We start from the raw sequence: 25,469 nt of genomic DNA, 5'->3' as shown, positions 1-25,469 counted from the left end.
TGACAGAGAAGGGCAACCCTGGGGCGATTGAGTTTATCAGCTGATCTTTCTGCATCTTTAACACATATGAGGCATAGGGGGGCTGAAAGCCGGGCTCTGTCATTGGGCAGGGGTGCCACGGAAGCCCCTCCTCTCTCTGAAGTCATGTAAACAAACACACACTGAGCATGCGTCACTAAAATAATGGAGGACTGTCTTTCCTGCCCGGACTGATGATGTCTGTATTTCTACTCTACTACCTGTGATCGGAGAAAACAAACGAACAACTCGTCCACATTTCAGCGTGTGTAAGTTCGTGCCTGTCGCTTCACAGTGAGTGCGGTTGTCGGACAGAGGGAGTAACTTTAGGTCGGCGCACAAGAGCCCGACGGCCAGCAGCAACAAGCCTTGTTTGCTAGTCGGTTAGCCGAGAGCGGAGGAAGCTGTCAGATCTCAGGCTCCGTTACACACTTAACGGCCGCTTCTGCTTTCAGTAAACCGTTACCCGGTGTGACAGGGGGACTCCCGGTGTCTTCTAGTGCTGGCCGGTGGCCGTTCAGTCGTGAATGTGACGGTGGTTTGGTTTTTGTTGAGTGCACTTTTAGTTCCTCAGACGTAAGACATGCTATCTTGCAGTTAGCATTTTAGCTAGCGAACTGGCCAAATATTTTTCCAGGAGCAGTGTTGTCAGTGGGCCACGGTGCGTGATGGGCGTGGGCTGTAGCCAATCACAGGCCGAGACTGACTGGACCAGGACCTACAAGTCCTCACGGCTCAGCCTGTCGTCTATAAGTTGAGCATCTTATCCGACGATTAACTCTTCATCACATAACTAATGTGCAGGTTTATTAGCTAATTCCTTAGTAGCTCGTTAGCATCGGTAGATATGTGACAATTCACAAGTATTTTATGTTTTTATACATTTATAAGCACACACAAGAGGGGGCAGCACTAGTTTACAGTACTGTACTAGTATCTGTACAGTATAGAGTATTTTTTTCAATCCTATGACTGTTAATACTTACATTTAAAAGACAAATATTGTATTTATGCCACTATATTTCTATGAGTGCTCTACGGAGCTTTTATTTTGAAAATGTGATAGACTACACAGTGTTTATGACAGGTGAAAAAAAATCACATCACAGCAACTCTTCCACTGTCAGCCATATTTAAACCTGTCAGTGTCCTAATGATACTCCACTCATTAAAGATGAGAGGCAAGGTCTTCCTCCACAGACTGTGATCTGATCTGAATTCAGTATTTGAAACATTTAGCAAAAAAGGAATATTCAGTTGTTGTTTTTTATATTTGCTGTTTTTAGCATGACAAAAAGGAGATCACAGTGACCACTTTTGTTAACTCACATTTGTGTTTTATGGTAGTTTTAACTGACTTTGAATCATTCCTACAGCTTCTACAAAGTATTTCAAAATCATGTAACTTAAAGTGAATGAAAAATATGACTGAACAACTTGTATTGAATTCATATGTGACCAGGAGGATCTGTACTCTGACTCAAGTAACTGTCCTCCTCTGAATATATACACCAACCGGCCATGAGAATATGACCACTGACAGATATTTTGAATTACAGTGATGATCTCATTACAGTGCTGCCTGTTTGTGGGTGTTATGTGTTAGAAGCTAAATGAATGGGGGCAGGTGTAAGGATGTGAGTGAGTTTGACTTAAAGCTCATTTGCCATGACTGGATGACAGTGTTAGAGAATCTGTAAACCTGCAGGTAGTGTTGTGTGTTCCTGGTTTGCAGAGTGGCCTAAGGAAGCCCAAGCAGTAAACCAGAAACAGGGTCATGAGCATTTGGGCATCCTCGGACACTATGCGCTATGGGATGCCAAACTGGCAGAGGCAATGCATTATAATGCTTTGGGTAATGTTCTCCTGGGAATTCTTGGCGCTGCAGACCAAGTAGACTTCTTAATGGAAACTGTATTATTCCCTAACAGCGCTTGCCTCTTTGATGTGCCCTGCCACTGGAAAAATAGTTGAAGGTGTTGACTTGGCCTCCAAATTCTCCAGATCTCTGTGGGATGTAATGGAATGGATAAAAAGGTCTGATCCGTGAAGACTCCACCTCACAACTTAAAATATTCACTGGTCATGTCCTGGTGCCACAGCACACCTTCAGAGGTCTTGTGGAGTCCATGCTGCAACAGATAAGAGCTGTTTTGGCATCAAAAGGAGGACATATCGTCTCTATGTATTTATATTTCTATACATTTATAACAGACACTTGTTCTGGAGACAGTAACCCTGACGTTGTCATTATTATTTCCTTGTTTTCCACCAGTCAAGGTAACAACCCTGAGACACGATGACCACAGACACCCCGGCCCAAAGCGTAGCCACCAGGATAATGACGTTCACCCCGTCCAAAGAGGAGTTCAAGGACTTCAGCCGGTACATTGCCTATATGGAGTCACAAGGGGCGCACAAAGCTGGGATGGCAAAGGTAAGCAGGGTGTGGTGAACAGCAGGAAGGCTGCTACTGCTCTCAGGACTATCATCTCTGCCTGCTAGTCTAGCATCTTTGCTGCAGTTGGTGGTGTTTAGAAAAACTATGATAGTCTTACGTTCTGCTTTTGAAATGCATCTCTTTTGCTAAGTTTTTTTCTGTTTTTTTAATTTCTTTTTTGAAACGCTATTCCGATTTTAGTGGGCAGCGATTTAGACAGATGGAAGCGAAAGGCAGGGACTTGTTTAGCCCCCATGAGATGGTCCTTTGGGAGTGGTTCCTGCTATGGAGACATGCACCAATGGCCCCGGCCCTGTAAAATTAAATTATGGAAACACCCCTAATGAAGTAGACTCTGCTGTCTTTCTAGCTCTAAGTTGTGGCAGACTATATTCTGATCAACAGATCCATGTGTGGAGCTCTCACTCCTCCTCCCAGAAGCCTTTCTGAAGCTTTCTCTAAGTTATTCGTGAAGTCCAAGCACCAGGCAGAGATATCACATTGGCAGAGGCATTGAAGGGATTAGTCAAATGGGGCACTAACAGATTGAATGAATCATCCCATGTCACTCAGACCTTTTGATTAGCCCAGTTCTTAACCCATTGTTCTAGGCCGCCCCTTGATGTGACCAGTGCACAGCCCTTCTGTAAATGTTGACCTCTGGCAGAACGGTACCACCTTGTTGTCATGGTCTGTCTCCACTGTGCAGTGATTCAAACTCATCACTGAAAGAGTTGTATCCTTTAGCAACAGGTGTCTAAAATAATCTAAAATCAAACTGGGACTACTTATTAAAGGGTGCCTGATGTTGTGATGTAATTCCTTCAGTCATCTGTTTCTGTGTCTTGCAGGTGGTTCCTCCTAAAGGCTGGAAGCCAAGACGGACGTACGATGACATCGATGACCTTGTGATTCCCGCTCCCATTCAGCAGGTGGTCACCGGCCAATCAGGGCTGTTCACACAGTACAACATCCAGAAGAAACCAATGACTGTCCATGAGTTCCGCAAGACCTCCAACCTGGATAAGTCAGTGGACATAGTCGAATTACTGTTGACTGCTTAATATTTGATTGATAGTAGTTTTTCACTTGGTTATTATAGGATTATAGCACAAACACCCTGGTGCAGTGTGCGATTTTGATTTTCTGAGACTGTTACTTTCAGATGATTTTCACTGACTGTCTCCAAACCCTTTCTCCCTGTAGGTTCTGTAATCCCCGATATGCGGATTTTGATGAGCTGGAGAGGAAATTTTGGAAGAATCTGACCTTCAACCCACCGCTTTATGGGGCTGATGTCAGTGGAACGCTGTACGATCCAGTGAGTAACAATAAATTACATAACGCCATCAGCTGGAGCTTAAATCTCTTCACTGCACTAGGACAACAGACACACACCCAACCATCTGCAGTAAGGTCAGGGGAAGGTGCTGCATGTTGCATTTTTATGTCTTGTGCTGGTGGCAGTCAGAGCTGGCAATTTTTACCTATAGACCATGCATGGGCAAACTAAGGCCCGCGGGCCATATGCGGCCCATTGGGCTCTTTAATCAAATATTGGTACAAAATTGTCCAAATTATAGCAAAGATGGCAAAATTTGAAGCACTGACAAAAAAACTGTGACCAACAACACTGCTCCCACTGAAACTGAATGTAATTTGAATGCAAGGTTTCTTTTAGTTTGAGGTAATGGCTTTTACATGTTATTTATATTAGTTCACACAACCACTCTCCATCCATCTGATACTGGCCTGGCCTGTCTGCTGCTGAAGTGGTAACAAGTATGAGGGCAGTTGTAGTGAGCTAGCTTGATGCTAACTTCGGCTAGCGGTAGCGGTTAGCATCTGCCGCCAGTACAACCTCCAGTCAGTGGAAAAAGAATCCAAGTTTGAAAGCAGCAGCTGTTGCTCCACAGAAAGCTTTCATCATTACACTGTACAGTAGGTCCTCCCTCTCCTCACGCTTCTAAAGTAAACACTTATCTGTGGCCTCCATGTTTGTTATTCCCAACTTCTCCTTGTTTACTTTACGTGTGACGCCTTGTTGTTCTCCTGAACATGTGGGTCTCATCAGGGCCTTGACCAGTTTGCACTGGAGTCAAGTAGTGACCAAATTTTAAAAGATAATGTGAACAGCTACATTAAAAAAAAAAATCAGATCTAGAAATCAATATGAATTGAGCACTGAGGCTTGCATGACATCTCTGTAACACTGTTCTTCATGGAACCTCTACAGATCTGTTCTACTTAGAGATGAACTGATGAGATTTTGATGGTTGCTTCACCAACATCTCAGTAAATTTAGCCAAATTTGGTAAAAACATTAACTTGGACTCAAGGAGGGACTGATTAGATACTTAGGGGTCAAAGGTCAAGGTAACTGTGACCTCATGAAACACTTTTTAGTCATTACTCAAGACTTCTCATCACAATAATATATATTTTTATTTTCTTTTACCAGATAAAAACTTGTTGAGATCGAAAAACCCTTTTACCAGAGCGACCTAACTATACACATCTAATTACTCAAATGTCACAAATTATTTGAATTTTTTTACCAAGAAGACTGGAAATTAGGGTCTAGGAAAAGTATGGAATTTTGACATTTCAAATGTGTAGGAACCCTGTTAACACGATAATCACATCCAGAAATGAAACACAAGCACAATGATAAACTGATAAATAGTGACAGGGTGTAAGTGTTAACCACAGGTCTGATATATAGTTTTGGCACAGCACATTGCTGTTTTGCAATGCTACTGTGTGAATGCAGGATGGTGTCATCTTGTCAGAACAAACAAAAAAGTCTTGTCATAGCCTGAAACTAACGAAGAGGTTTTCTAGCTGCATCATTTCCCCTGTTTGACGTCCAGCTGCTGAATCTCTCCTCTGCAGGATGTGACTGAGTGGAACATCGGCCGTCTCAACACCATTCTGGACACGGTGGAGAACGAGAGTGGCATCAAAATCAAAGGGGTCAACACGCCGTACCTGTACTTTGGGATGTGGAAGAGTGCGTTTGCGTGGCACACCGAGGACATGGATCTGTACAGCATCAACTACCTGCACTTTGGAGAGCCCAAGTCCTGGTATGCTTCCTGACACACTCACGCTGAGCCGCACACACAGATGTATTGATATATTACACACACTCATGTTCAGCCTTGCACCCAAATCTGATTTATTATCAAGGAACTCACCACTACAGACATTACACAGTCTTATGCTCTGACTCTTAAATAGTTTACGGTAACTTTGTTCTCATAAAAAGTGAATTAAAAGGAAGAATTGGAGCTGAAGTTCATCTACTCTGAGGGGACCAGAGATTATTAAAATCATATATTAAAGGAGACGTATTCTGCCCCTTTTCCACAAATTAAAATAGTTCCCAGGTGTCTTAAAGACATGTCTGTGCTTTGGTCAAAATACCCCAAAGATCAAACATCACAGCTCTTTTCATCCTCTCTAAACAGCCCTGTTCAGAACAGCTGGTTTCAGTGCCTGTCCCTTTAAATGCAAATGAACCACTGCTTGCCCCACCCCTTCTACTGGTACCAGGTAGGGGTGGGGTTGTGCAAATTCAGAAGCTAGTTACATCACTGGAAGACAATTGAGGGAACAGCTCCTAAAACCACAGGGATTTCAACCTAGGGTGCCTGAACATTACAGATTTGTTTTGTCAGTTTTCACATTTTGGGAGCCGGAAGGCAAGACAAACACCCAGATATATGTTAAAAAGCCTTAAAAAAGTGATATTTCCCTAATATGTCCTCTTTAAATGAACACTGAATGAGTAAGATAACTTTGCTTAGAGAGGGAAAAATGATGATATTAGCTCTGGTTGCAGATACACTGAACATTACTTGATGATAAACAAAGGTGAATCATTTATCTACCTGTATCATCAACTGAAAATGAGTTTGATGGAGGTTCCATCGTTAACATATTACACCTTTGTTCTGCCTGGTCCAAAGTAAAAGATACTTCACCAGAACACCACCATCATTGGACTTAAGTTTATACTGTTGTTGTCTTCAGGTATGTCGTCCCACCAGAGCACGGGAGAAGACTGGAGCGCCTCGCCAAGGGTACGTCATGTTTTAATTGGCTTGAACAGGTTCTGTAGTTCTTGTTTTCAATCCCCCATGAAAATTGAGATTTCACACTGTTGCCTTAACCATCTCATGATCAGTGGTGTTAAAGGGGAACTATGCAAGTCCGGTCACTTTTCTGCTGTTTTGCTAACGCTCCTCTCGGCTATGTGCATTTGTTTTCATTGAAGCTTGCGAGAAAGCAATCAGTAGAGCGGTGGATAACGTTATTTAGCATTATACATGTTACGATGTGTATATTTGTCTAGGTTTATCTGTCATAAATAAGAGATGACGGGTTACAGGGCGCGTTTGTGTCACGGTGCCCATACAAACAATCACTCTGAAGCTCTTTAATTAAGGTAAAAATTAAGCAGAGTTAAGGTAAAAATCCGGCATAGTTCCTCTTTAAAGAAACAGCCAAAACAACTCTCAAAAAGTTTCTACACTGTATAGACAGTAGGTCAGTACAGGATGGGTATCATTACCATCCTTACGAACAGGTTCCTTTTAAATCTTGAGAATATAATTTGTTGGCCAGGGTGTCTCTGTGGTAACACAACACAACACTTATGGTGCCAGCAATGCACAAAACTGTGGTAACACATCTGTGCTCCTGCGATTTGAATATTGCGGTTTTGATTATATTGCGATTAACTGTGCAACTCTGGGTACTACAACTTTTATCAAAGCTATCTATTGATGTAGAACATTAACAGTAAATGTGATGATAATTCAACATTGTGTATGTCTAAACGTTTTTCAGTTTTTCCACTGCTAAGAGCGGAGAGTGTTGGAGATTATCAAACCTTTGTTCTTAAAAAATCAAGCCTGTTCAATATTGTGGTTTCAGTCCCCATGCCTAAGATTCAGATTCAGATTTCAGATTTATTTATTTTTGTAAAAATGGGAACAGTACATATTGATGGACATTGACATGTAAATATGTGGGATTGTAGCCAAGCTGCTAATTTCCATCCCCAGTCCCATTGGCAGCAACAGAAAGTATATGTAATTTTTTAAATCATTTTAATGAACAGACTTGAACCCAGGCAGAGAGCGTTGTACAGTAAGAGCGTGTTTGATGTGTTGATGTCTTCCTGTGTTTCCAGGTTTCTTTCCAGGGAATGCTCAGGGCTGTGAGGCCTTCCTGCGCCACAAGATGACTTTAATCTCACCCTCAATCTTGAAGAAATACGGCATTCCATTTGAAAAGGTGACCCTTTATTTACACTTCTCTTCATGTGGAGAGAAAAAAAGACAACCTGAACAATTAGTGGATGATAATGATGAGATAAATAAACAGAAAGTTGAAGGTGAAGTGGTGCCAGCCTGTGTTATTCTGTGTGGTGTGTGTTTGTTCAGGTGACTCAGGAGGCGGGGCAGTTCATTGTGACGTTCCCATTTGGCTATCACGCTGGCTTCAACCACGGCTTCAACTGTGCCGAGTCCACCAACTTTGCCACCCAGCGATGGATTGATTACGGCAAGCAGGCGACACTGGTACGGTGATGTAGTGATACGTGTTCATATGAGACCTGTGTGTATAGTTTGTTTGTCTTTGTTCACATTACTGCGTTTGATGCTATAGTGACATTTTGAACACCTGCAGTATTTGTGACATGTTCCAACCTGTGGTAACATGTTTCTCACATGTTGCAACATGTGAACAAATGTGAAACATGGTTGTAGTAAACACATGTGACAAACAGGGAAACTGATGTTCAGTGGCATTCAAAAGTTTGGGCACCCCCGGTCAAAATTTCTGTTAACGTGAACAGTTCAGCAAGTGGAAGATGAAATGATCTCCAAAAGGCATAAAGTTACAGACGACACATTCCCTTTACATTTTAAACAATATGTATATATAGGACCCTCGGCAAAGGTTAGAGCCCCCTGCATAGTTAGTATATAGCCCCCCCTTTAGAAACACAGCAATCACAGCGTGTAAATAGTAAATATTTTGTCTGATACCTTGGTCAAAGTTATCTTAGAGCTCAAGTCTCCTGGGTTTCCCATTCTTTTGCAGGCTGCTGCTCTGAAAACAACCAGTCTGTTTTCAGAGCGTTGCTTTGCACTGTCCTGTGTGCTGCAGGTCACACATCCCACACTGACACCTTGATTTCTGTTTTCCTCCCAGTGTTCGTGCCGTCAGGACATGGTGAAAATCTCAATGGATGTGTTTGTGCGCAAGTTCCAGCCCAGCCGTTACAAGCTGTGGAAGGCGGGGAAAGACAACACTCCAATCGACCACGCCAAACCCACGCCGGAGGCTGCGGAGTTTCTGAAGGACGACAAGACTGAGCCCCAGAAAGAAGCTGAGTCTGAGAAAGCCACCGCTCCTGTGCAGGAAGACAAGAGGTCTGAGTTTACCATCAATACATCTCCACAACATTCAGAGGTTATTCTGATGTGGGTGTGAACTGTGAGCTGTCTTATTAATGATCAATAACCACTTACAAAATGTAAATGTACATTTTTCAAATGGAATATGTTTGCAGCACATTTTGTATAATTAGTATTTCAATCATAGATTTTAATCACAGAGAAAGCAAGTGCATCTCTAATAAACTGCCATTGACAGGCAGCCTATGAAATGCACCATTACCCTGATTAAAATCACAGTTTACCCCAGTTTGAGAACTGATGGAGACTTTTGTCTCGTTTATTATATTGAAAATTCATGAATAAAATAAGAAAACTATAACTCAACAACATAGAGAACAGAAGTCTGATTGTCATTAGACATTTAAATATGGAAAAGTTACAGATTTTTTTCCCCATGTCTTTTTATTGGGCATTCATAATACACACAAATTGATTATAAAACACACAGAACAGATACATGAAATAATGGGACCAATCAAAATAAATAAAGAATAATAAATAAACAGAACTAGGACATAACAGGTTAACCAAGAAAACCAAAATCCAGTCCCCCATTGAAAAGTTACAGAATATAACTTGAACAAACTCTCATGTGATGATTGATCCAGAGGAGTTTTGTTTTGTTAGTGTCATTTGAATCCTGACCGTCTTAACCCTTGTCTCCCCTGCATCAGTCCAAAACGTCAGCCTGGGACGAAGCGTCAGATCGAAGCTGTCGAAGATGTCAAACCTGATCTGAAGGAGGTGAAGGAGACGGAGGTGGTGGAGCCAAAGAGGGCCAAGCTGACGCGCAAAGAGTCCCCGACGAAAGCCTCTGTCAGGGCAGAGAAAGGTACTGCACAGTTAGAAGACCTCTTTGTGTCAGTGCTGCTATTTACAGCTTGGATAGAAACTGAAAAGTAGAAACTAAGAAAGGTATAGCTGAAGTTGAAGTCTAGCAGTAAAATGTCAGTAGGTCATTGTTGTGGTAAAATGCAAGGCAATAGTGCCAAATATAATCACACAGCTATAAAACTATATAACTATAAAACTTGTCTCTGCTCCAGATGGTGGTTGTGCATGGTAGACATGAACATACTAAAGATGCTTGTTGCTGGTCGGTCTCTACTTTAGGACTGTAACTCACTGGTGACCTGTGGCCTCTGGCTGCTTTTACAGTTTTTAATGATAGTAACATGCAAAATAATTAGTAGAAAGTATTTACTTAATTTTTCCAATAGAGAGTCTGGATCGATGCATGAAAACTGTAGATTTTTTGATGTTTTGAGATACTCTGGTTAGAGGAGGTCGTTTGAAGTAAATACTGCTCGGTGAAAAACTGTCCCTGAAGGCAACGGGCATCAGCGGTTTTGCATGAATTTACCTTAAAAACAACTCTGTCTCGTAACGTTCCGTTATTATCTCATAGTGTGGTGAATGTGCAGGTCACAACTTGTCTACCAGAGCGTTTTGGAGTTGTTGGATTGTGTATTTGATGAGTTTGATGAGGAAAACCAAGAAATCCCATTAGCCTCGGTAGCGTAGCTCTGAGCAGCTCGCGGCTCTGCTCCGCCGTTCTAAAAATACCTTGCACCGACAATTAAAGGTAACAAACCTACTGCTATGACTATAGCGATTATGGCAATGGGCCAATTTGCCAAAATGTTAAACTATCCCTTTAAGTGGTATATTTGACCTGTTTATGGACGACCTACATTAGAAGTTGTGATGATGTGTTCCTCTTTCAGACAAACCTACAGTCAAACTTGAGCCTAAGAAGGAGAAAGAAACCCGGCCACAGTCCAAGTCCCAGACCAAAGCCAGCGCTAAGAAAACGTCCAACAGACGGAGTCCGTCGAAGAAGGAGAAGGGCGGCGAGCCGGCGGCAGACGCCTGTCCCCCCGAGCCCCCGGAGAACCAGGTGGTGGCGCCGTGCTCCGAGGAAGCCGGCGGCACGGCGGAGCCCGAGATCGGCAGCAGCCCGGCGCACAAACTGTTCCAGAGGACGCTGAGCCCCGCCGACGTCCTGCACGTCCACAGCTACGCCAAAGGAGACTACGGAGAGGGAGAGACCCCGCCCAAGGAGGAGAAGAAGAGCGAGAGCAGTGACAACGAGACGGAGAAGACCAGCAGGCCTGTTGGCAAAGCGGTGAGTGGATCATGCAACCGGTACACGTGTTGTTCCTCACACGTTAGCTGCTGTCTCTGCATCTCAGCATGACACTATTTATTTATTTTCAAGTATATTTTTTCAACTTTTTGCCTTTAAGTTATAGTATAGTAGAGAGAGACAGGAAATGGGGAGTCAGAGAGAAGAGGAATGACATGTAGCAAAGGGGCATCGGGGGATTCGAACTGGGGCCGGCTGCAGCGAGGACTGTAGTCTCTGTGTAGCAACCCACAACATAATAACGGCCAGTAATAATAATAATAATAATAATACATTTTATTTGGAGGCGCCTTTCAAGGCACTCAAGGTCACCTTACAAAGCAGAGAAAAATAACAATAGCAACAAGAAGAAAATACTAATAATTTTGACAATTTTCAATGCAAAAAAAACAATAACGTTATAACTTGCCAATAATGTAATAAAATGCTTGAGTCAATAAAATAATAACTTTTTTGCCAATAACATAATACGTTATTAGGTTATATTACATATAGATACATATATTATTACATTATCGGCTCCAGGTATTACAATGTCAAAAGTTTTTTATTAATGCTAGTCCAATAATGCAAAAACGTTATTACGTTACTGACAAGTAGGTGCTGTCATAACCAGTCTGGGGCTGATTCAGAGTCTTGGCTGAGCTGAGGAGATGGTCTGAGTTTATTGTTGTGACAGAAAAACATAGAGAAGGATGTGACCTGTCAGATATTGGCTCCAAAGAATGAGAATGATTCATAATCGGATAAAAATAGAAACTTCAAATCAACTATGTTCATGGGAGACCCATGCCAAGAATCAGTCGTCTGACGTCACACAACAATCTGCACGCGTGCAATCATCAATTAAAACGCATTTAAATGCCAAAATACATTGAAATGTTCTCTTTTATATTGTTTCTATGCCCTTTGTAATGTTTTTATGTCTTATGTGAAGCACTTTGAATGCAAAGTTCAAAGGATCAGTTACGTGCAGCATAAATGCTCAACAACCAGCATGTTGATGCTAACAGTAAGTGTTCTCCTCCAGCAGGTGGCAGTAGAGCTGTGTGAGGCTGGGGAGCTGGAGAGCGACCTGGGGCAGCTGCCAGGGCATCACCCACTCATCAAGGACGGCATGAGCGATGACGGTCAGTCACGTCAGCAGAGCTGCACCATGAGCTCTCTGATATATTGTCCCGTCGTTGTTCACTCACCTGAATGTTGTGTTGCTGTGCAGAGGCTCCGGAAGAGGCCCCCCCGGTGGAGGAGGGGGGTCTGGAGGGGGAGGGCTGGGCTAAACCACTGGCTCACCTGTGGCAGAGCCGACCGCCCAACCTGAAGAAGGAGAGGGAGTACAACCAGCGCATGGGCTGCAAACCTCCGTACTGCTCCATCTGCACGCTGTTCCACACGTACCAGCAGGTGACCTGTCCCACACCGGAGCTACACTCACAAAGGCTTTTCATTTCATTATATTTTTTGCATTTAAGGACAGTGTGCGCTTACTTTAATCATTTAGAAATGAAAAGATTTGTGCACCAGATTCATGAGGAACCTACTTAAAGGACAATTCCAGGCGAATTCAACTCAGGGGTGTATTTTCATATCATTTTAGGTCTAAAAGAATGAATCTGAAGATTTTCAGTTTAATCGCTCCTGTTTTGCGGTAGCTGCGTCTGTCCCTGCATCGCCACGGCAGCAATGAATGGGAGTGGATGTAAGTTCCGCTGTTTAGGCTGTTTCCAGCCCTCAAAGCCGCAATTTTTTTCCACAGACAGCGTCAGATGGCTACTCAAACATGCACCGAGAAGTTTATTTACTTCAAGCAAGCCGACATGTTTGTAAAACTAGATCTAATTCAAAGTCTCCCGGAGTCTCGCGCGAGACCCAGTTGCCGTGCGCGGTGTGTTCACATGCAGTGGGAAAAGCTACCGTTTGTGTCATAAACACAGGAATATCAACTCTTTACTTGCTTCAAGTAAAAAAAACTTCTCGGCGCATCTTTGAGTAGCCATCTGACGCTGTATGTGGAAAAAAATGTACACTTCAAGCAAGTAAAGAGTTGATATTCCTGTGTTTATGACACAAGCGGTAGCTCCTACTGCGCCTGAATACACCAGCACTGCAACTTCGGGCTCGCGCGACACTCCGGGAGACTTTGAATTAGATCGACTTTTACAAACATGTCGGCTTGCTTGAAGTAAATAAACTTCTCGGTGCATGTTTGAGTAGCCATCTGATGCTGTCTGTGGAAAAAAATTGCGGCTTTGAGGGCTGGAAACAGCCTAAACAGCGGAACTTACATCCACTCCCATTCATTGCTGCCGTGGCGATGCGCGGACAGACGCAGCTACCGCAAAACAGGAGCGATTAAACTGAAAATCTTCAGATTCATTCTTTTAGACCTAAAATGATATGAAAATACACCCCCGTGTTGAATTCGCCTGGAATTGTCCTTTAACATCCGTAGTCTTCACATAAAAAATAAAATCAGTGATATCCCATATTGAAATTTTTAATAATAATAATAATAATAATACATTTTATTTGTAACACACTTTATATTTACCAAAAAATTTCAAAGTGCTACAACAGCAACCAAAAAAGAAAAATAGGTTTAAACAAGAGTTAAAAACAGTTATCTTGAGTGAGCAATTACAGATTAAAAGATTTTTGTCGATATCTGATATGCCGATGCTGTCCAACACTTCATTTCCAATTCCCATCACAACCACTACAAATATATGCAGGCTTTTTTCTCCAAAACTAATTTTAGGTCATATCACATATTGTCTGTTGGGAATTAACACATTATGCCTACTTTTACTGTGATGCCCCACTGGATGCATTCCACAAATCAGGTCAGGGTTAATTTTATTGTCCAATTGGGGAAATTTGTCTTGGGCGTCATGCTACCTTATTGCTTCACAGTGCAGAAGAGATTAAAAAAAGTACAATCACATAAAAACACAGACATTGATGACTAAAACAGGACTAAAAACAGGAGATACGTTACAATGACAACACAGGGAAAACATTAGACAATTTAAAGTGCCAGAAAAAGCGCCAAGTTGTGTTCATTGCACGTTGCTCTATTGCACTAGTTTTTTGCATTCTTCAACAGCTTGATAGAAGCTGGAACGCGAATGTATTCTTGCAACATGCTATATCATATATACAGTATTTTATAAAAAGTACTTCTAATACATGCAAATTATAGCAGCAGGTTTAGCCTAATAAAAAACATCAATATTGGGTAACCCTTTAATTTACAGGCCGCTAATTACGTGCTAATGCCAAGAAATAGCCGAGAAATACCAAGTAATTGCATCGTATTGTCTAGAAATTGTGTAGAAATAACGGTCAAGTGCAAGGACTTGGTGGAGGAAAATTCTGGCCTTTCCCAAAAAATTCAAAGCATGAAAAGCATATGTAACCTTCTGCCTTTATGAAAAACATGACATTACTATGTAATTGACCGTTATTTCTAGGCTATTTCTAGACATTATCACGTAATTAGCGGCCTGTGAATTAAAGGGTTACCCAAAATTGAACTGAATAATAGTATGTAATAATAATAATAGTAGTATTAAAACAGAACATAGATTATATAAAGTGCTTGTATAAAGTAGTGCCATCCGAATAACAGCTATATAATATTGAGATGCATTAGATTTTGCATCAGACACTATACACATAGATGTCAGCAGAGATTCTAGAGGACGGAGTCAAACCAAAGTATAATCTGGAAGTCAGTGAATCAAAGTTTAACTTGATGACAGAGCAAAAACAACAGCATGGAGAAAAGTTTCAGTTGTAAGAAAAGTTCATATTTAGAATAAGATATTGTTTATTACACAGTATTAAAGGCTTTGTGTGTGTGTGTATGTGTGTTGTGCCTGCTGTCAGACTGAGTGTGCCAACAGCGGGGACAGTCCCGTCATGGTGTCCGGTGGGCGGATGAGGACCAAACCTGTGATCCCTGAGATGTGCTTCACCATCACCACAGAGGAAGACTCTGAGTGTGAGCAGCAGCTGGTGACGCCTCATCTGGAGGAAGATGGAACCAGCCTCCTCATCACCTGCTCCCACTGCAGCGTCCGCGTACATACCAGTCAGTACACACACTCCTCTATGGAAAATTACTGTTGCAAACAAGAACAGCAGCCGGCAGAAATAATCATGGAAAAGTTAATTTATTATTATATTATTTATTATAGTTCAATTCAAATAGTGAAACTCATATATTATATAGATTCATTATTACATATTTTATGTCTTTATTATGATTTGCATCTAATGAAGACCCAAAATTCTGTAAATTAAAGTTTACTATTGTAACCTAATGATGTCAGACTCTAATCAGCTCATTAACTCCAAACACCTGCAAAGGTTCAGTAGCTCCACTATCCTTTATTCAGATGCACCTGTACTGATCGCCGGTTCAACTCCTAACTGAGACGATCTTTAGCACATGTCTTTCCTCCAGTCTGTCTCCCTGCTTACCGGTCTCTCTACACTAGTGTTTTTCAACCTTGGGGTCAGGACCCCACGTAGGGAGGGGTCAGCTGGAATTCAAATGGGGTCGCCTGAAAGTGATTAAAAAAAAAGTACTGATAAAAATATTTTTTAAAATAATTATTATTCTTTATAAATTTATAATTAAATACACCACACACAATCTTAAACAACTATATTCTATCCTTTCACTTTCTCGAATATAAATCGACTTAATCGAGTTCAAATAAAATGCAGCATATAAAAATATCTTTGCTGGTAGCCAGAAATTAATGATGTCAAAATGGGGTCGCAAGTCAAAAAATGCTGGGAACCACTGCTCAAGACTGTCCTATCAAATAATAGCAAAAAAAACACCCCAAAAATATCTAAAAAAAAAAAAAAAACCAACATGTACATGCTGTAAAATGTGTGTGTGCTGGTATACCTTAGCACGACAGTGTTTTCTGCTGACAGACTGTAGTCAGTCACAGTTGGCATCCACAGAGGGGGGGGTGATAAATAAATCAGATGACGGCATCATTGTGCCTCTGTTTACACTAAGGGAAGCCAGCAGCTGTCTGCCTCACACCAACTATGATCATAGCTGGTTTACAATGTCATTGACATTAAAATTGCAGGAGGTAACAGCTGATTCACACAGTCACACCACCACACCCACCAACTGCTCGTTCCAAAGTCTCCATCCTTCACAAATCATGTCTCCATCCACTTCGATCGAATTATCTCAAGATCGATAAAAATATGAATGTGAATAATGCCGGCTCAAGTGCATTGCCATCTGAGACCTTTAAATCGAATAAAAAGCCGTGCGTAATGACGTCATGTGCTGTTTTGCTATCATATTGTTTTCTTGTAATTTAACATCAGTCCTTCATAGGCCCAGTGTGACCAGCTGCTGGAGTCATAGGCACGCGATTATATTATTATAGGCTATAGGCTGGTGCTTATAATGCAACATGTCTTTCCATCAGCATTTGTCGCAGTAACTTTGTATCGATCAAGAAAAAGTCCAATGAGATCGACCGTGTTAACTTTTTATCGATATTCATGACATTTAATCAAATTTTACTGTTTCCATAAGGCATTTTTAATTCGATATTTCTTAATGCGAATAAAAATGTGTGGATGGAAACATGGTTCCTGTCTCTCTGTCACCAGTGCACCAGCACCAGTCAACGTTTGTGTCATTATATTACAGGTTGTTATGGTGTGGATCCGGCTGCGGTGACGAAGGACTGGAAATGTGCCCGCTGCAAGGCCAACGCCATGACTGAGGTGAGTCAACGGTCCACGTGGGACATGCTGCCTCTGCTCACGGCTCCAGCTGCTGCAGTCGTAGCCGTTAGTTTTGATAGAGGCAGCAAATGAAAGTATTGAAAGAGGACTTGTGGATAGTTTGCTGATTGATGACGTGTCCTTTTTTTTGCAGAACTGCTGTTTGTGCTCACTGAGAGGAGGAGCCTTGCAGAAAGCCAACAACAGCAAGTAAGTGGGTGAAGGAACTGGAAAATACGTACAGTACATACTTATAATGTTACAGAACACGTGCATGTGAACCTCTGATGAATCATAGTCAGTGATTCAGATCAAACTGGTTTAAGTTTATTTCCTTGAGTTGTTTCAGTTCTGAGTCAGAAAACTAGAGCAGCCAAAATGCAACTGATTATTATATATGAATGAACAGAATATGGGCTGTATACGCTCCGGCACGTTTCTATTTTAGTCAATGTGTGTGCTTCCACCGGCTGCGGCGCGGCTCCGGTCTTCTGGAGCCCTCTGCAACACACAGAGCTTCTATTTTTGCCAGACAGCACATCAAGTCAGCACAGAGCAGATCGTACGGGACAGGATATCGTGTATAAAACACAAAACAAAACACTCGTTTAATTTTCAAAATAAAATACATCGTGTTTACCGCACTACACCTTGAAAATGTTGTGATGGGCTGAGGCCTGAAGTCAACAGCTCAGAGGTTTTCAGACACCATTGACTGATTGTAAAATCACTAAATAGGCAGATCAACAGGTCAGCACCGAGTTCTTTTCCTACTACTCCTCTGGATTAAATGAACAGTTTTTGGTTTTGTGGTTCTACATCCCACTTTTTTGCACAATTATGCGCGAGTTCACGAGATTTGGTGGATCCTCGTGAGACCCGCTGTCCGGCAGAGCCGCATCAGCGCGCATCACAAACACATTCAGTGGGTGTTGACGGATGGCGGACCACGGAGCGTACATGGCACGCGTTACGCAACAGATCCACATCGAGTGGAATCCCGTCGTAAGGGAAGCAGGCGGAAGAACAGTCAGCTAATCACACTGATTTGAGGTGTAGTGCAATATTCTAGCTCGTAGTAAACCCAACCCGGGCTCCTGTTCTCCTTTAAATGCTACTGAATCTGTAAACCTGGACTCCCTGGTGGCTGTAGACCTGAACTCACTCTGCCTTTCTGCTTCCTGTCTGTTGCCACAATGTACTGACCCAAACATAGTTCAGTGAGGGGTTGGAGCTCTCCCGTAGTCTCTCCTTCATTTATCTTTGCAGCTCATTTCTGAGCACAGCCCAGCACCAGTAGTCCTTTACCTCCTGAATAATAACTTAACGTCAAAGTAAATGATGTGGAAAATTGAATGGTGTCCTTCTCGGCCCATGTTACACGTCTGGTGCAGACGACTGCAGGGGAGTGAATGTCAAGTCACTGTGGCTGCTGTTTTAACAATGCACAGGACAGAATACGTACCACAAGTGTGTTTTCTTTGTGTTTGTCTGTCGTTTCACTATTTACCAGCATAAAATTGTGTGTATTTGTGTGTGTGTGCGTGTGTTGCAGGTGGGTACATGTGCTCTGTGCAGTGGCCGTGCTGGAGGCGCGTTTTGTCAACATCACTGAAAGAAGTCCTGTGGATTTAAGTGGAATTCCTCTGCAGAGATTTAAACTGGTAAGTCATCAAACATCAGGTAGAAGCAGGTGAATTATCAGTGGAAAAGGAGCTTCACGTGTCTACATGTATATTCTGTTGTTTTTATAATAATTATTACTAATGATTTAATTGTTTTAGAATTAGTTATTTGTGAGATTAGTCAAATCTGGGATGATTGTCTCTGACTCAGCCTTAGTTGGCTCAGGATATCGACGTGTGATCATGAATTGATGGAATTAGTGTTGTATATTCTACTAAATGAATTAAGACAGAAAATAAACATGGAGAAAGCAGCAACAGAAATGGAAAAAGTCCTGCATCAGAGCCAAAATGAGGACAGACTGGAAAGTGAGGGATTAAACTAGAATGTCAGTAGTGTCAAGTCTTGAAAAAGATGATTATTAATGATGAAGTGTCGGACTTGGGTGTCTTTAGTGAGTTCATATGCAGTATACTGAGCCCTGGCTCCTCTGGTTGAATCAACAGAAATGCTACTACTGTAAGAAGAGGATGAAGAAGGCCTCTGGCTGCTGCGTGCAGTGCTCTCATGGCCGCTGTCCCACTGCCTACCACCCCACCTGTGCCCAGGCAGCAGGAGTCCTCATGCAGCCTGACGAGTGGCCCTTCGTGGTCCACGTCACCTGCTGTCGACACAAAGGCCCCACTCAGATCGAGGTCAGGATTCCATCGCATAATGTTCACTTTTTACCTCTTTCTCTCCCTGTCCAGTTCTCTAACATGACGATGCCTCAGATGTCAGAGAACACTGAGCCAAGGTGAGTGCGTTGGTGGTAGAAATGTGACTCCCTGCCTCTCCTGTCTCCTGTGACAGCGCAACAAAGCAGCCATGCACGAGCTGACGGTGGGGCAGAAGGTGATCTGCAAGCACAAGAACGGCCGCTACTACCAGTGTGACGTGGTACAGCTGTCTAAAGAAACCTTCTACGAGGTCAACTTCGACGACGGCTCCTTCAGCGACAATCTCTTCCCTGAAGACATCGTGGTAGGTGTCGCTGGTTTCTCTCTGTCCACACTTGAAGATTAATCTGCATTCTTTCAATATCACTATTTCCCTTGCATCATTGTACCAATATTTATGTATTTATTTGATATTTTAGATGTATGTATGTATGTGTTAGGGCCTGGTGATTAATCGAATTTTAATTATGATTTTGATTATGGATCCATACGATCATAAAACATATGTAATCAAAGAAAAACTGCGATTCCGCCCCCGAAGCAGCAACACACTCAGTCATTCAATGCCCGACGTTTAAAAATCAGCACGAGTTTAGATTGCAGAGGGAGAGCAGCGCTGTTTGGTTGACCACCACTCAGGCCGAATGAATGGGTGATAAAAAAAAGAGAAGAAACTCTGCTCGTTTCATGTACCTATATATAAATATAATATTATACTTTTTTTTAAATGTTTTTCTTCCTTATTCCTCTATTTGCACTAATGTGATACAGTACCTGCTGCTGTGGCACAATCATTTCTCAACTATCTCTTCCCTTATCTTAAAGCAGAAGTAAGTGATATATTTGTGTTAATATAAGTCTTAAATAGTTATATCTTCCGACAGCAATCACTTACATAGAGTGTTTGGTCTGAAACACGGGTCTGTCAGTCACTCTGCTCTGCTCTGAGCCGAGGAGAAAACATTTATCGTATCCTACAGTTTTTATCCAATAAGGAGAGAGAACGGCATGCAGGGCTGTGTGTGCAGCCAAGGAACGCCGTGAATGTGGCAACGTAGGGACGAGGACTGTTATGGTGCGTTCAAGGAAACTCGTATTTTTCCGACCGTGAAGTCGTACCAGTTCGATCTGGTACGAGTTCACGGGTCGGAAGTTACGAGTGGCCGTTATAGTGACTTTCACCAGTAAAACAGGTCGGAAAAACACGAGTGGGTTGCCTGAAACGCTACAAAGTCGTAAGTTGTGACTTGAAGCTGTAATTTACGATTTCAAAAGCCTGCCTGGAACGCAGCATTAGCGAAAACGACCGGACCACTTACTTCTGCTTTAAGCTTAGTTCAGCCGAGCTGCTGGTTTCCTGTCCAACAACAGAACAGATGCAGTTTCTTTTTTTTAATGCTTAAATTTTTATTAGTTTTTATGACAAAAATAACAACAGGACAGTACAAATAATAATGCCAATAAGCCAAAGAATGAATCATCTTAAAAGACATCTAACCTAACATTGTCTCTTGTAAACTAACTACTTCATTATTATACTCGGAACATTCTGACTTATTTCCTGAAATTTGGATTTTTTTTTTTTTTTTTGCTTTAGCCTTCAGCCTCTGTGTGTTTGTGCTGACTGTCATTTGAATACCACGGTGCAGTACAACAACATCTTGTGCACACATGAACTCCTGTCAACAAACACATGTCCATGTTTACATAAACCAATAACCCCTCAAAGAGCTCACTTAGCTTTTGTTCAGACAAATAAATGGTGTTTTCTGTTGAACTGAAGGAGGCCGGGTCACTGCTCCTCCATTACCTCCTTTGCCTTTGTTCAGTGTTCTGAGAACATGATGTTGTGTGTTTTCCCTGTCAGAGCCGAGACTGTGCCCAGCTTGGACCCCCACCCCAGGGTGAAGTGGTGCAGGTGCGATGGACGGACGGCCTGGTGTACGGGGCCAAATTTGTGGCAGCTCATATCATCCAGATGTACCTGGTAAGAACTTACTCCATGTGTAGTTTGAGCCACATAATTAGATTTACTCTGACAGCACACAGCTCCATGCTCTCTGACTTAATATTCACTCCCAATAATATTCACTGATGTTAAACAGCTATTGAGTAAAGCACTTGTCTACTTTTAAGTGTGTTAGTATTAAAAGCTCTCTGAATTTTGTTTTTAATTTCATAGATTGACAATAAACATCTATTCTGTTGCATTCTATTATGTTCTTTTCTGTTCTATTGTAAGAATAAGAATAAGAATGACTTAATTAATGTGTTCTGTTCTGTTCTACTCTATCCTGTTTTATTTCTAGTGTAACTCCCAGTGTAGAACTCTGCTAATCCACTGAAGCGATAGTTTGAAAAAAGAAATGGATGATAGAGGCTCCTACACGCATACATAGTTAAATATGATTCAGGATAAGGTGTAATGTAACCATAGGGAGGTAACTAGACATCTGTGTGGCTGATGATGATGGCTTTCGTTTATTACCAGGCTCTCATATTAGAATATTGGGTTTTGGATTTGTTTTCCATAAAGATTGTTATATAACACGTGGCCTTGTTAAACAATTACAATACCAGATTTTAAATCATTGATTCTATTTTAACCTACAGGATTACAGTCTGATTGGCCATTTCAGAGCCTGGTCAGATGATTGGCTAGCAGACCCTGTGTGTTTTTGAGCCCTCTGTCTCAGTCTGCACTCTTTCAGCAGAGTTCTGATGAGAAAAGAAAATATGAATTGAAACAACCAGTTTTACAGAGAGATCCAGTGATCAGCTTAATCAATTAGTTAATTTCTCTTAAAGATCATATAATGAGTCTGAAGAGGTGACTTGGAACATTGCGTTTGTGTGGTGTGAGCAGGGCCGGCTCTACGCAGGGGCAAGAGGGGGCAGCGCCCCCTCAAATAAATGTCTTGCCCCCTCAAATCCAAATTTTAGAAGTTGAGAAAGCACATTTTAATATACTCAAAAAATGTTTATATTACAAGTTGACAAAATTATCTGCAGTAGCACAAAAATCCGCCGAAAAAGGGACAGTGTTCTTTTCTAAAATGTTCGGTTCTTTTTCCTTTTATTTTTAGTATTCATAAGACTACCTTTCAGTTTTGTAAATCTTGACCATAGTAGACCCCCCCTCCCCCCCCTCCTCTTCTCAGAGTACACCAGAATGCTTCACTCACATTTTAAAATCACAAAAATGTTCTGGGGGGGATGCCCCCAGACCCCCCTACAGGGGTTTAGCTACTCACCTTATTCACCCCCTCTGGGTTTGCAATGCATCTTCAGGTATATGCACCCCTAACCACCCATATAATGTGGCTCTTTGCATTACAACAGTAACAAATTTGGGCTCTAAGACCCTGATTGGCCACCCTGGCCCTGAGTTGGACAGGTCTGAAGGTAGAGGCCTGACAAAGTGCAATCCACTTCTCCAGGTTGGGGTTGGACACATAGTCAACAACCCAATTCAATTAAGTTACTATGAGCACAGAGGAAAAAAAGTGCTGGAGCATGATGTGTTCACATGATGCCCCCTTCACATTTCTGACTGCCCCCTCATATATGCCTGCCTAGAACCGGCCCTGGGTGTGAGGGTGTGTACAGCCCAGCTCGCATATGTTCTGACTGGATGCCGTTCTCCTTCTCTGGCTGCAGGTGGAGTTTGAGGACGGGTCACAGCTGACGGCCAAGAGAGACGACGTCTACTCTCTGGACGAGGAACTTCCCAAGAGGGTCAAATCCAGACTGGCAAGTGCAACCAGACCACACACATGTTTACAGATGAAATGTCGAGGGTCTAGTCCTGTGGGCTCAGTGCTGTGGGCTTTTAAAAAACGATTACTTATAGTTACTAGTTAGAAACTGAATTACTACATTATAAAAGTAAACTAATAAACTATAAAAGTAACTAATTACTATGAAAATCCTTAGTCGAGGACACCTCAAATCGTAACTGTAAAGTAACTATTGTGTTACTGCTTTTATAAAATCCTCTAATATGTCAAATAACTTTGACTCGCCCCCTTAACCTGACTTTTTTACAACTAGCTGATGGACTAAAAAAAAAGTGTAGTGTATATGACATACACTTTTAAAGGTGTATTATTTTGTGATGAGACTTTTTGAGTCAAGTAAGGACTCGTTACTAGGGGTGACCCCGAATAGTCGACTGTTCAACGATTCGATTCAGAGAGGTCTGATTCAACTATCAACCTCGTCGCCGAATGAAAAAAAGATCGTACCATTCTGAATATAGGGGTGCTCCCTGCTGCTGAACATCTGATTTTACAGAGAATTTCTTTGTTTTCTAATGATATAGCCCATTTTGATACAAACATCACAGTGGGTGCTCGAGCACTGGTGCACCCGATGAACTTCGAGCCTAAAGCTTAATTTAAAGGGCACGTTCTCTGTCTATTGATTGCGCAGCACCTATATACAGTACACACACTACACACACAAACAGCTCTATCCATGGTGCTGTGACACTCGACCACAACGATGGGACCATGTACACACTCATTATAGCACAGCACAGGCTCATACTCATCACCGCTGCACCGTCCCCAAAAGAGAGACGGTGATGTTGTGCAAGTGAGCCTAAATCTGGAAAAGGTTATTGTTATCTTATGCCAATGGAAGAATTTAATTTGTTTATTTGGATGTTTAAGCTCTTTCCTCCGCCCCATAGGGGACATGGGGGAAAAATTGATGGGTGAAAAAAAAGGACGAACTTTTGCGAGATCTCGCAAAACCTTTGCACGAAACCTTTGCGAGATCTCAAGAAACTTTTGCGAGATCCTGCAAAACAAACTTTAGCAAGATCTTGCTAAACCTTTTGATCCCGAGAAACTTTTTCAAGATCTCGCAAAACTTTTGCAAGATCTCGCAAAACTTTGAAGATTCCCAATATGTCAGTTTATCCAGATGACGCCTTTTTGTAAACTTGCTCCAACGTTTCCGGAGACGTGAAGAGCCACCTGTGGATCCACCAGAAGCAGTGGGTCAAACTCCGCCGTCATCCTGGGGGTCAAGGCGTTATTTGGATAAACTGACATATTGCGGATCTTCAGAGTTTTGCGAGATCTTGCAAAAGTTTCTTGGGATCTCACAAAAGTTTTGCAAGATCTTGCAAAAGTTCAGCCTTTTTTCTTTTTTTTTCACCCATCAAATTTTTTCCCATGTCCCCTCGGGGGCTCCGTAGAAAATAACGCAAACGAGATCATGACTCAATGACAGAAAAAACAACATGATTTGACCATTAGTCGACTAAAGACAAAAGCTGACGAATCAGATTCGACAATGAAAATCGTTAGTCGAGGACAATAAAATAAAATAGCAGGGTTAGTAACGCCATATAACGTCATTATTCCCATCACTGGTGGAGAATGAAGTGGGAGTGAGGTTTTGTGAAAGCAGGGACGGACGTACAGAGATGTGTCAGTGTTGTCACGCCCCTTGTGTTTGTCTCCGCAGTCCAAGGCGTCAGACATGAGGTTTGACGGGATCTTCGAAGAGAAGGAGATCATCCGGGAGTCAAAGAGACAGAGGGTGATCAACTCGCGGTACAGGGGCGACTACATAGAGCCGGTGATATACAGAGCCATCATGGAGTAGCCCCCCCTCCCCCAGCTCCCTGTCAGCTCAGCCACACCACCAGCAGCAGCACTGACTGACCCGACTGTGCTCACTGTACCTTAACTTAGCAGCAGCTAGCCACTGAGAGAGCATAGCTCCAGATGACTTCCTTCAAGACCTGCTTCGGACTGTTCTCTCTTTTTTTTCTACTTGTCGTTCATCCTCTTTGTTTAAAGGATATTTGCTTTGTTTGTTTGACTGTGATAAAGGAAACCGCAGTATTTTCTATTTGAGTTGTTCCATAGGACTCCACACAGTTCTGGCAGTATGTAACAGTAAGGAAGCAATATAAATAATTCAATAAAGTAGCGTTTTCAGTGCAAGGCACCAATAAAATAAGAAAGGAGGCAGGTGTTCTCTTAACTAAACACTTGAGTGGCTACCTGAGCTTGAAGGGTGACGTTGGTATCTTTTTTTTTTTTGTCCTGCTGCCGTCAGTGCCTAAACTACACAATCCAACAGGTCCCAGGAACCAGACTAAATTTTAAACCCTCTAATGGCTGAGTTGATTTTATTCATTCTATTAAATGAATAACTGTAACTTTACTTTGTATTGTGGCCAAATGCCAGGAGCAGTCTGTAGAGCAGGGTTCCAGAGTGTAGGAATATTTTCATCT

At 42.1% G+C, this 25,469-nt stretch overlaps 1 protein-coding gene across 3 annotated transcripts; it reads left to right on the top strand.

Annotated features, from left to right (window-relative positions):
* Window positions 1–155: 155 nt before the first annotated feature.
* On the top strand, window positions 156–25,314 carry kdm4aa (lysine (K)-specific demethylase 4A, genome duplicate a). 3 transcript variants are annotated; one of them, XM_085773506.1, is made up of 22 exons: window positions 156–287; window positions 2,294–2,455; window positions 3,310–3,485; window positions 3,665–3,779; window positions 5,354–5,547; window positions 6,497–6,546; window positions 7,662–7,765; window positions 7,915–8,052; window positions 8,690–8,910; window positions 9,612–9,769; window positions 10,665–11,065; window positions 12,120–12,216; window positions 12,306–12,490; window positions 14,978–15,182; window positions 16,788–16,864; window positions 17,019–17,074; window positions 18,420–18,528; window positions 18,997–19,185; window positions 19,343–19,513; window positions 21,077–21,196; window positions 22,870–22,962; window positions 24,691–25,314. In XM_085773506.1, exons 2-22 carry the CDS (start codon window positions 2,318–2,320, stop codon window positions 24,829–24,831), a joined length of 3,138 nt encoding a protein of 1,045 aa, XP_085629632.1. In that variant the 5' UTR covers window positions 156–287; window positions 2,294–2,317; the 3' UTR covers window positions 24,832–25,314. The 3 variants fall into 3 exon arrangements, with proteins under 3 accessions (XP_085629632.1, XP_085629630.1, XP_085629631.1); XM_085773504.1 differs by having other exon boundaries at window positions 12,117–12,216; XM_085773505.1 differs by having other exon boundaries at window positions 169–283; window positions 12,117–12,216; window positions 24,691–25,188.
* Window positions 25,315–25,469: the final 155 nt, after the last annotated feature.

Source organism: Trachurus japonicus, chromosome 4, assembly GCF_045865225.1.
Source record: "Trachurus japonicus isolate A0001 chromosome 4, Traja_1.0".
In the NCBI taxonomy this organism is placed as follows: Eukaryota; Metazoa; Chordata; class Actinopteri; order Carangiformes; family Carangidae; genus Trachurus; species Trachurus japonicus.
Note: the sequence above shows the minus strand (reverse complement) of the source record. Positions and strands in the feature narration are given on the sequence as shown.

Excerpts from the sequence above, each read along its gene's own strand:
- kdm4aa (XM_085773504.1), top strand. The coding sequence starts at position 2,318 with ATGACCACAGACACCCCGGCCCAAAGCGTAGCCACCAGGATAATGACG. Across the intron at positions 3,486-3,664 it reads AAGACCTCCAACCTGGATAA|GTTCTGTAATCCCCGATATG; the intron begins GTCAGTGGACAT and ends TTCTCCCTGTAG. Across the intron at positions 8,911-9,611 it reads CCTGTGCAGGAAGACAAGAG|TCCAAAACGTCAGCCTGGGA; the intron begins GTCTGAGTTTAC and ends CCCCTGCATCAG.